Source organism: Polypterus senegalus, chromosome 2 (genome assembly GCF_016835505.1).
Source record: "Polypterus senegalus isolate Bchr_013 chromosome 2, ASM1683550v1, whole genome shotgun sequence".
Taxonomy (NCBI): Eukaryota; Metazoa; Chordata; class Cladistia; order Polypteriformes; family Polypteridae; genus Polypterus; species Polypterus senegalus.
In genome coordinates this window covers 270108892-270121056 of record NC_053155.1, presented here as the reverse complement: position 1 = coordinate 270121056, position 12165 = coordinate 270108892, and the positions used below count along the sequence as shown (strand labels likewise).

Here is a 12165-nt window from a genome sequence, read left to right as displayed (position 1 = left end):
CATTGTAAGCCATTGCCTGCTCTCAGTATAGTTGTTATGAAAATATATGCACTTGAGTGTTTTTGTTCTCTTCACAGCGAATTGAAGAAATAATGAAGAGAACAAGAAAGAGTGACATTTCTGAAATCAAGGTAATTTTGAAAGCTTATATCATTTCTTTTTTGTACTTCTGTTTCATGTAGTCCATTTCTATATGTTTGATTTTAAGCTGAATTGTATTTGTATATAGCACATTACTAGGTGTATAATTAATTATTTAACAGCAAAAATACATATATAAAAAAAAATCTACAAATCCCAAAGTAGCTTAATCAGGAATATATCAAGTGGGGCTATCACAAACAATTATTTTGTAAATGATTACTCTATCAGCTACTTTATCGATTGATAAATTGGTCAAAAATTGGTTGTTCCATTAAATAAATTAAGTGGGTATTTTAATGTGCAATGTACTTAAATATTTAATTTTATACATACAATTTGTAAACATCAGAATATTAAAAAACAACTTAAATAACTCTCAAGTAGACAGACAAGACAACATGTTAACCATAAAATATTTAGGTACAAAATTATATTTTTGATTAATAATGGACTTATTAACATTATTGCAGGTTGAAACAAGACCAAAAAATCTGACTTTTGTGTTATTTTAGAGCTATTCTAATACTCATTTTATATGTTATTTTTTTTAAATCTGTCTTAGGTTGAGATATATGCTATTCATAGACATCATGAATATACTGTAGCTGGTAGGCATATTTGGCATAAAGCAGTTTAAGTATGTTTATAAAGTATATATCATATAAAATTATGTACTGTATATATGTACTTGCTAGCCTCCTTAAGAGCTCGAGGGTAAATATTATCTGGCCCTGGTGATTTGTTTGATTTAATCTGAGCAGTACTTCTCCAGCTACAATTTCAAATCCTTCAGTACCTCCTTATTAGCTCCATTTACCACTGGAAGGTTATCCACTTCCTAGCTTGTGAAGACCTCAGAAAAATACAAGTTTAGAGCATATACTATCTTTTAATTCCCCGTTACTATTTCTGATACACTAAAACACTGAAAGAATCTCTTAGGGTCTTCTTTCGCCTTACCCACTCTATTCCTCTCCAGTTGTCTTTTAGCCTCCCTAATATCCTTCTTAATGGTTGCCCTCATGTTCTCATACAACCTACGATTCACTTTGGGGTCATTAGTCTTGTATGTTTTTTTTTATAAAGCTGTTTTTTCCTTTGCAGCTTCTTTTTTTTAACTTTTTATTAACCCACTATGGAGTTTTTTAATTTACTATTCCAAATTTAGGCATGTTTTACATGCAATGCAGGACAGGTACATTTTTAAACCTTTTTCACTGCTCCTCGACTGTCTCCACATTTAAATGTTTATCCCAGTCTATCTTCCTTAGATTTTGCCACATCTGCTCAAAATTTGCCCAACCAAAGTTAAACTTAACAATTTTAGTCTTAGAAAACACTGAGAACTGTATTATATTATGGTTCTTGACCCTTGTGGTTCAATCGCCTCTACACCCTCAATTTTATCTTGATTATTACAAAATACTAAATTCATACAAGCTTCACCCCACATTGGTGCTTTAACATACTGTGTTAAAAACAGTCACTGATTACTTCTAAAAACTCCTGCTCTTGTGCTCTTCCATTTATAAGGTTTGCCCAGTTAATATTCGGATAATTAAAGTCCCCCATGACTATAATATCGCCCTGTAAACTTGCTTTTTTAATATTACTAAAAAGGTGAAATTACTGTCTGTATTGGGTGGTCTATAACTCACTCCTAAAATAAGTCCTCTTTCCCTAACGCTTTTCAGGCGAAGCCACATGTCCTCTCTAAGATGGGACTCATCGTCCAACTGAAGAGGAATTGTATTTAAATTCTGTTTGACATAAATAGCAATTCCACCTCCTTTTCTTTTCTGTTCTGTCTGTCCTTCCTGAAAAATGTGTATCCCTCTATGTTATACTCATCCCCCATCTTTGTTATTTAGCCAGGTTATTGCTATAAAATCATAATTATGCTCTGCTACATATAGCTCCAACGCACTATTTTTAATGTGTTACTCTTTCTACATTTAAATGTTGAGTTAGAATTTACATTGCTATACATTTTTATTTCTACACCGTTGTTTGTTCCTCCTTGTATAGTTCTAAACCTGGCCTGTCCTAAACTCCCTGCCCCCTGAAATACCGTGGCTCTAACCTTTGTCCCGACGTTAGTCACTAGCATGAATTTGTTAAGTTAACCAATTTTCACAACATTAAAAGAACTATTGTCAACAGCCAAGTAAATGTCAGTGGGTTACACAAGACAATGTTGACTTTTCCTGTGCTATGCTAAGCCGCCTCAGTCGCCACATTTAAATCATGCCTAAAAACGCAATTCTTCACATTGGCTTTTTAATTCTTAACCTGTCTCATTTCCACTTGCTTCTTCCTATTTCTCTATTTTATTTGGTCCTCTGACCTGTTTTTAGTATCTCTGTTTTAATTCTCTCTTAATGTTTGTTTTTAATATTTTGTTTTTAGTCCTGCTTCTTTTTTTACTGTACAGTGCTTCGGTCAGTTGTAATGCTGTGTTTTCAAGCGCTCAACAAATAAAATGGTATGGTATTGTATGGTATGCTTCACTGTGCTCCCTCAGGTGTTTATGCATTAAGTTAGTGTTGTTGTAGAACACCATCTATTTTTTACACAATGAACAAGCATTTTCCCAGATTTTTGGGTGAAATACTCCCACACAGAGGAGAATTGTCCCTTATATTTGTAAGAGCCTTCTTCCACTAAATACAGTGCAGCTGCTGCAATAATTAGCTTATTCAAAAACAGTACAGGGAGTCACTGGCATGTGTTTTGAGGAAGGGGTAAAGATAATTAGTCGATTTAGAAAATGTGATTCAATTAATATTTGTTGTTGTTTAGTCAATGGCAGCGATTAATCATGGCAGCCGTAATTTACAGTATATTATGCCCCACTGAATTTGTTTAAAAGGTTATCTGTAAGGTTGAAGGGCACAGTGGCAATTTTAAAATCAGAAGTTTTAAAGTCAGTTCTGAATAGGCCTGTCAGCACATGAACTATTGCTGGATGAGTTAATTTCTTAGAAGCCATTGTACGATTTCCAATTAGATTACCAATTTTATCTGCTAGTATAGTCAAATAGTCAAATAAAATTAAATTCGAGTGTACTGCTAAGTTGAATATGGATAGGTAGCTGTTTATTCAAAGGTCATGATAAATTTAGCAAATATTTCTGTGGGTATAGTATCTTAAGAGGATGAGGAACCCTGATTTAATAATGGATTATCAGATTTGATAGTACTGTATGTCTGACATTACCTCAGGAATTGAATTGCTTGCAGTTTTACAAGGATCATAATAGCTAGAAAAGTTATTTCTTAGTATGAAAATGAAATTAACATTCTTTCATTCTTCAGAAAGAAGAAGTTAAGGAGCAAGGCATGACTACAGAAAATATACTAAAGCCAATTGAAACAAATGCTCATCAAGATCAAGGTGAACAACAGAAACTGAGAAAAAGTCAGTCTTACAACAAAAAGTTAATTGTTTCAATGTAAAAAAACAATTATAATTTAGTACAAAGAAAACATTTGGCAGTTGCTTCTTCAATAAATGTTATTTAAAAAATAATGTCATGCTTATTGTTAAGTACAGTAAGCTCCAAAGTGCAAGTGGAAGAAAATGCCATTAACAATACTGGAGAGGTGGCAACATTTAGAGGTGACAGCAATAAAACACAACCTGTGTGTACGTACGTACATACGTATCATATGTCACCATACTGAGAAAGCACAGTAGCAAATGCAAATAGAATATGAAGTGGCACTTCATAGTATTGTTGCATTCTGTGATAAAAACCAAGGCTGTAAAGTTTTATATAACACAATTAATAAATATGTATGAACACATTTAAAATAATTAACACATAATTGACAGCTTTCTTCAATAACCATTGTACTTTTTACAATTTAAAATCCTAATTACCATTGTGTGGATAGTCCACTTTGTAATGTTGCCACTACTTGTATTTTACATGTACCATGCTGCCACCACCCCAATTTTGTGTGCATCACCTCTTAATGATGTCACCCCTTGTATAATGTGCACCACCTCTTAATTCTGTCTCTCCTGCAATTTTTGTTCACACTACCTCTTAAAATATGACAGGTGTTAGAATTGTATGCCACCTCTTTTAATGTCACAATTTGGACAGCTACAGCAAAAGTTTTCTAGTGAGGTGGTTATGTATAGGTCTAATCTAATTAATCAGCCATATCTTCTATTCTTCTATTCTGCCTGCAGCTGGTAATCAGAAATGGTAATTATTATAAATGCAAAACACAAAGAAACACAGTAGTCATGATGTACAGATCAGTGAAGTGCATTGCCTAATTTTGTAGCTGTTTTTAATTTAATGTAATTTTAAAAGTAAGTCTACCGTGGAACTTCTTCATTGAACTTTTAACTGAAAAAATCAATTTTCTAGACAATGGAAAAGTGGAGAAAAAGGTTTTAGAAGAGTACATAACCGATGGATCTTGTTCTGACGTAAATTTTAAGGATGTAAAGCCAACTGAGCCTTTAAATATTAACTCTACTGAAATGAAGTCTGCACCTGTTGATGATTCTACTGATGAGGTTCAGTCAATGGATGTCAGGTAATACAGAAAATATAAATTTTATACATACAATACTGTTAACACTGTTGTGTTAAGAAGACTGCATTTTAACATCCATTAAGTGCCAGCAAAATTATTTTATTTTATGGTAGTAGAGATTACTTTAAATCACATCTTGCTAAGGAAGTGGTGGATGGTAAGGAGAGGAGTCTTTTTTTAAGTAACTAGACTGCTGCACCAAATACTGAATGTTTATTCATATGTTTATAATAATGAATGTTTATGCTGTTTTTAATATGAGAAATTCCCTTACAGTATAAATGAATGAGAAAGATACTGTCACAATTTGTGTATGAACTTGGTATGGGAAACCCATTAAATAGGTATGAGATATGCATATAAAGCACTGTATGTTTTTACATTATCACATAGTAACTCAAAAAGTAAATGGATTCTGCACAGTTGGGTTTTTTTTTTATCTTTCCTGGAGTATTCTGTCTGCCAAATTACTCCAAAGGCACCAAATAGAATCATCCGACTATCCCATAATATTCAAATTTTTTTTTTTTCCCCTCTGTACTTTTATACCATCTCAATAGTTACATTTTTGGAAACTCCACTGTGATTTTAAACTGTCACTGACCACCAAAAATGACTTTTTCTTACTTATTTTAGCAGCCTTACTAAGTTTTTGAGACTGAGTTGTTGAAAGTCTATTATATATAGTATCATGAGAGAGTTTTTGACTTGCCACAACTGAAGCCATTGGTCCATTACATTCAGGACATGACTTGAGTCTTTGTATAGTGAATGTGTATTTATCCAAATTCCTGCGTATTCATGCTATTTTTGATTTGATTGGTCCCATTTGGTAGTATTGTCATATGTTGTACTCTCCAAATCTGAAATAAATATCTATCTATCATTTATTATATAACATGTAGTGTAATTGCATAAAATAAGTTATGAATGTAACCTCTAATTTTAATGTTTTGCAAGAGTGAAGCCAGAATATATAAATAGGTTAGCCAGGGTAACAACTTAATGGGAAACCTGTAATTTTGATGCCAGGAAAAATTAGTAAACTATTGCAGAACTATTAAGGTACATAATCAATGTTGATGCAACATTACTTACGGTGGGAAATGTTAGTCTATATTTGCAATGGCCATTCAAAACTTGTTTAGCAACATAGGGAAACCCTTGAAATGATAAGCTGTTTAAATATTGAGAATGTTTTCTGCTTTCCACTAGCACAACTGATGCAAAACAATAATGATTAGGTGATTCTACTCCCACAAATTGCCCCAGACTTTTCGTATCTGATCAAAAGGTAGCTTGATTTTTACTTAATTAAATTCAGTGCAATTCCCAAAATCTTGCACTGAAATGTAAGCTGTATAATATTTGTATTTATATAGTATAAACTCATTGAGAATTTGAAAAATTATATTTTTCATTCTCATGTGTTTCTCCTCATTGAGATTCAGTATATGGATTATTTTGTATCAAAGTGTAACGTGTATGCTAATTACATCAGATGTGACAGAAATATGTGAGCTTCTCCACTTAGCATTGCATGGAGAATATCACTGCAGTGCTATTTTTGATTTTATTTTTTTTTTTCAGAAAGAATACTATGTCAAAGTAAACTTTTACATTCTTGTAAGGGTTTGCTTCTTGTAGGTTGTCAACACCCATCTTGCATTTGTAATTAAGTTTAATTTACCAACATGTAATACTTTACATTATTCTTCACTTTACAAATGGTTGGCCAGTCTTTAAAAGTATCCAGGTAGTTTTTAATTATTTATCTGCATCCTCAGTATTGGCTGTTCTTCATATTTTAGTGTCATTTTGCAGATCCTCAGAATTAGTGTTAATAATGTAAATTAGACTCCAGTGATGGCCTCACCGATGTAAAGCATTGTACTGTTGTGTATATTCTGTTTCTAGCATATTAACCTGCTTAAAATTAAACTTTCCAAGGTACTGCTTATGTCTATGGTATATAACTTTTTTTATATACTTTTTGCATCCCTAAATACATTATGTCATAGACTTGACTTTTGCCTGCTACTCCTGCTACCTGTTTAAAAGTGTCTTACATATTTCTTTACAAAGACTTTCCTTATTCAGTATATCATAACTTGAGATTTCTCACTTTTCATTGTAGCCCTGTCTCCAAAGAAGAGCTCATATCTATCCCAGAATATTCTCCAGTAAATGAAATTCACCAGAATGGAATGAGCAATTCCAAGGCCCTTGAAGATTTATTAGATTTAACTGGACATATTGCAACCTATCCTAAAACAACGAGTGCTACAATGGGTCTTGGAGACTGCAACAAAAATCTGATTGATGGATTCTGTGGTTCAGGACAGGAAACCCAGCTGATTGAATCAATAACTCAGGCTGTTGAAAAAGTTAATATTCAGTAAATAAGGTACCTGAATTTAATTTACAGTAAATGACTGATTAGTTATTGGCAGAGAAAGACTTGTCTTGGTTTCTGATTATTCATTTACAGTGGTGTGAAAAACTATTTGCCTCCTTCCTGATTTCTTATTCTTTTGCATGTTTGTCACACAAAATGTTTCTGATCATCAAACACATTTAACGATTAGTCAAATATAACACAAGTAAACACAAAATGCAGTTTTTAAATGATGGTTTTTATTATTTAGGGAGAAAAAAATCCAAACCTACATGGCCCTGTGTGAAAATTAAAAACAGGGCTAATTTGTTCAATGGTAACACATCATGTAGCCCCTATCAACCAAACATTTCTTAAACGGTAGTTACTGATCTGCACATTCTTTATCGTACAACTCCCTAACCTGCTTCAATATGTTGCCTGTATGGCCTTAATAAAAAATTTTTAGGTCTTGCCATAGCCTATCAGTTAGGTTAATATCAGGATTTTGACTTGGTCTTTCAAAAAACATTTTTGCTTCTTAATTCATTGCTTGATAGACTTGTGTTAACATTTGAAATTATCTTACTAAAAGCTCCATTTTTAGCATAACTTTAAATTACTGTTTTTCTTTTGGTTTCTGAACTTATTTACTAGTCTTACTTGTGTATGTATTTTTGTACCTATTTATGTGTTTATCTATATAAAACACTTCTATAAAAAGCCAAATTTCCCCCTGAGGACAAATACTATTTCACAGTATTTTAGTTCAAGTCAGTACTCATATTTCCTCCAGCAATGACAAGTTATCAAGGCCCATGGGCAGAAAAGTAGTCCCAAATCATGACAGTCCCAACAACGTTCTTGCTTGTGGTGATTGAGGTTATTATGGTAATTAGTATAAACTTTCATAAGATTTGGCAAAAATCTATTCATACTGAACAGTATCATCCAGATGCAAGCAGTGATGTTAATTTTGGGAACAATGGTTTTCTCCTGACTACCCTCCCAACAGAGCCATTGCTGCCCCTCTTCTGTCATGCTGTTTAAGTATGAATATGGACTTCAGCTGCAGCAAGAAGGTTATGGAGATCTTTTGAACACATCGTGTGTATCTTTTACATATAGTGTATAACTATCTTGTTTAATCTCAGAGTAATTTTGAAGAACATCAATACCTCCTATTTGTATTACAGGAGACTGACATATCAAAAACGTTTTGAATGTTCGTTTCCTTACTGTTTCCAGACTTAAGAGCTTTTGAAGTTGTCGGAGTTTTGTGCATTATACTAATCTATACAGTATATTTAAGAACACATCAGCAGTATTTTTTACTTTCATACAGGGTATCTCCAATATATGTCTTCCTGGTGGTTGACTATTTCATTGAAATTACCAACTTGATACCCTTGCCTCATCCACTAAACTAACCTTGTGGTTAACTTACTTTTCAATGTGACCCAGTACTTATTTACACATTTCTCATTTTATATTACATGTATCAGTTTCACCAAGTAATATGTAAAATGTGTGACTTCAAATCCTTTTTATTTTAGGAACTAATAAGGACTGTTTTTGATTTAACAAGGGGTTGACAGTAAAAATTGTAGCAGTCAAGTATAGATTTCATCAAAAATTGAAAAAAATATTTTATTACTCGTTTTATGAATCACCCATGTTTACTGATATTTTTGTAATTTAATAATATACATCTTGAAATGTTTCCAGAATTTATTAAGCTTGTTCTGAACTTATCCATTTAAGGAGAGTGTAACTCTATGATCAGCAATAGTTCTCAATTAATGCTGTTTCAAGCCTGTAATTGAGACAACTGCATCTTTAGACTTATCTGAGCAATTTTTATCTTTTTTTTTTTTTTTTTCTTTTTCTTACAGGCTTCATCAAATGAGAAACATGCTGTTTTAGACCAGTTGTCAGCTGCTGCAGTCTGTGAAGGCCATGTCATCTATACAAGCTTTCTTTTTGCAGCCTACCTAAGCTAGAACATTTTGAACGCAAAATGAAAACAGCTGAATGTATGGAAAACGTTTCAAAATACGAACTAGTCTGAAATAAGTTTGCCCAGATTTAAAATAGGACTTGCAGCTGCTCTTTGTCTTTCATTTACAATTTGTTTTACCCTTTTAGTATTTTCTTTTTATATCTTAATCAGATTTAAATTATTTTTAGTTTTATTATCAAAATTCTACATGGAATAGACTATGCTGTATGTATTCAATTGAAAGCACTGTGAATGTGTGCCATTTTTTTTTATAAAATGTGAGAATGTCTGACTTTCCTAAGTGAGGCTGCAACTATAAAATGTATAGTAGGGTTAGAATGATGATACAGTAAGTGAAAGTGTTTTTTTTTTTTTTTTACCGGCAATTTGCAAAATGTTATTCTCAACTGAAGATATATTGTACATAGTTATGAGATACGCTGTTGTAGGGTAAGGGATGAAGACAAGCGGTATAGCATTCCTTCATTCTTTCCCACTTCATTCCATGTCTTCTGCAATTATCTAGGATAAGAATGGTTTACACAGATTTCCACAGGAAGCATCTGATCTTAAATGTTGCATATTGCAGTTGTGTAACAATAATTAAGAGCAGATATTACTCACAGATGTTGACTCAGGTGAAGAACAAGTTAGAGTCATCCCAACGTCCGTTTCCTCCATTATTTCTTCAGAATACACATCCAGAAATGGCCTTCAAACACCACATAATGTCACTTCTTATTTAAAAAATTAAATATTGCCACATTTTTCCATTTGTGACATTTTTTCCATATTATCTGCTTTGTCCTCCCTTTCTTTTTATCACCCTACCTGTTTGATTATTCAAATGTGCTTCAGTATTTTAAGTTCACACTTAAAAGATAAGAGTATCAGATAAAGTATATATGCAGTTATCATAATCATCATGGAAAAAAACAGTGTTGTTTTTGGCACAAAAAGAAGCAGCTTGGTGCCATATTATGCTGTTGCATTGGGAATTTCTTCACATACTTACTTGGGTAAAATAACTGATTCAGTATGCAGGATCGTGAGATGATACGAAATTTAGTTGTTTTGAGTTATTTGTCTCATTGTTCTATAGTTTGCTTAATGTCCTCTAACTTTTGTTTAGGGCTTTTGTTTAATACTCTGTTTTGTATAAATATTCAAATCTAATTCTTATCACACATACACTACCAAACTTAGTTTCCATTAGAGATGATCAAAGATTGCTAATCATCAACTAGTAATCTGTAATATTAAATTGTTTTACTGTACAAGTAGTACATTATGTTAAAGTAGTCTTTCCTTGTTTTTCTGTCATGGCATAATTATGCTACTTGCTTTATGTGAGAAAATTGGTTTGTACATTATGTAAGTACATGTATATTTTTTTAAGAAGCATTGTGAGTAATGTCTGTTTTAACTGAAGTGTGGCATGATGCATATAGTCTTCCATGTGGCTTTTTGATGCAAAGAGGTTGTTGGAGCATCCCTCTGTATCTGCAGCACAATACCAATATTTTATTACTTTGTAATTATGGTAGACTTGGTTTAAACTGCTCTCATACAAAATCTTCAGCATGTGCAAATAATCAGACTGTCAGCCGTTACAAATTGCTTATCCATCCCCATATATTCTTACAGCAAATAATAAACCAAAAGGATACACAAAAATTTGACTAAAAAACTTTTGATGAGTCGTTTTTCAGTTCTTCATGCTCTTTGTTTTCAGATGTCTGCACCTGTGTAGTTTCTATTTTATTTTGACAGGTTAAATGTCATATTAATTTACAGGAAACGGACAAAAACAAGGAAACGCGTGAGAAACTCGGGATATTTTGAAAGTAGGAATTTCTAAACGTGTTGCCACTGAATTAATTGAACAGTTTATTCCTTATGATGCTTAAGATCATGGATAAAAATGAAAACACAGCTGATTATTATGTTCACCACAATGGCCCAACAAAGAGCTTTGAGAAACTTGTCACATATTTGGCAGGAGGTTTGGTGGTAAAGGCTGTATTCATGAGGAACAGTGGCTAAGGTGTTGTTGCCATGGACGTCTGAGGGAAATATATCAGTTAGGAATAACTGTGCATGAAACACTTTGCATAGAAATTTTAACAGACTAGCAATTGTGGATCATTTAATTCCAAATGTCACTCTAAGGTAGGAGCAAGATGTTTCATCAAGAACAATTCTTCCCATGGTCAGGCTGTGGTGCACAGGTCACTGACTACAACTAAAATGCACTTTTGGTAGCAAGTAGTGCAGAGAACATATGGTAAGCATTTGTTAAATGAACTGGAAAAACCATCATGTGGTCAGACAAATTATTCTTTACTTTGTGCCCTATGCTTGCTGGTTAGGCTCCAGTTCCACTGTGACCCTTCTCAAGATTAAGTGGGCTTAGAAGATGGTATGGTATTTTATAAATAAACCTGCATTGCAGTTTTTAAATACATTTTTTGTATCTAGTGCGTTTTCATAAGAGTCTAAACATTTGTATTTGACCCTTTCACATCTACAGTATGTACGTTGGCTAATATATTCCTCCAGTGCCTTGGGTTTCAAACTGTCTTAACTGTCCTTAAGCAGCAGACTTTAAACTACAAGGTACAGTGTCTGGCTCTCACTGGTGCATGACAGACTGAGGAAGACCCAGTGCTAACCTGAATTCACACTTGTGCTACGTGAGCTATTCCAGAATTTTTATATATTTTTATATGGTATGGAGTGACTTCTTGCTGCAAAGTGGACAGGCACACTGCAGCTTTGAAGGGAAGCACCTTGTTGGTAATGATGTTCACACTGATGCGTTGCTTTACTCCTAACAAGGTACATGATGTGTGCTGTGAAAAAGAGCTGCTACCTCCTGCACCAACCTGCATGACTGAAATGTGGTTTGGAGAACTCGTGGGATTTTGCCTTTTGCCATGGCCAGTCTTGCTCCTAGAAGTCTACAGGTTTTTGTTCAAATTGATTTTATGTATTTTTTTTTTTTTTTTTTTTTTTTATTCACTGTCAGTTTAGTCAAAATTGTAGCCCAATTTTTCTAAGATATCAGTAACTCATTTTT

The 12165-nt window shown here is 33.2% G+C and overlaps 1 protein-coding gene across 8 annotated transcripts in view; it reads left to right on the top strand.

Annotated features, from left to right (window-relative positions):
* Positions 1 to 10479, top strand: part of LOC120523873 (MAP7 domain-containing protein 2-like) — a 168943-nt gene extending 158464 nt beyond the window's left edge. For 7 of the 8 annotated variants that reach the window (XM_039745548.1, XM_039745551.1, XM_039745549.1 and 4 more), the window contains 5 exons: positions 78 to 131; positions 3463 to 3565; positions 4533 to 4704; positions 6842 to 7111; positions 8977 to 10479. In XM_039745548.1, the coding sequence (XP_039601482.1) occupies positions 78 to 131; positions 3463 to 3565; positions 4533 to 4704; positions 6842 to 7106 (594 nt within the window). In that variant the 3' untranslated portion in view covers positions 7107 to 7111; positions 8977 to 10479. The remainder of the gene's footprint in view (positions 1 to 77; positions 132 to 3462; positions 3566 to 4532; positions 4705 to 6841; positions 7112 to 8976) is intronic. The other variant, XM_039745545.1, reaches the window with a different exon arrangement.
* The last annotated feature ends 1686 nt before the right edge of the window (positions 10480 to 12165 follow it).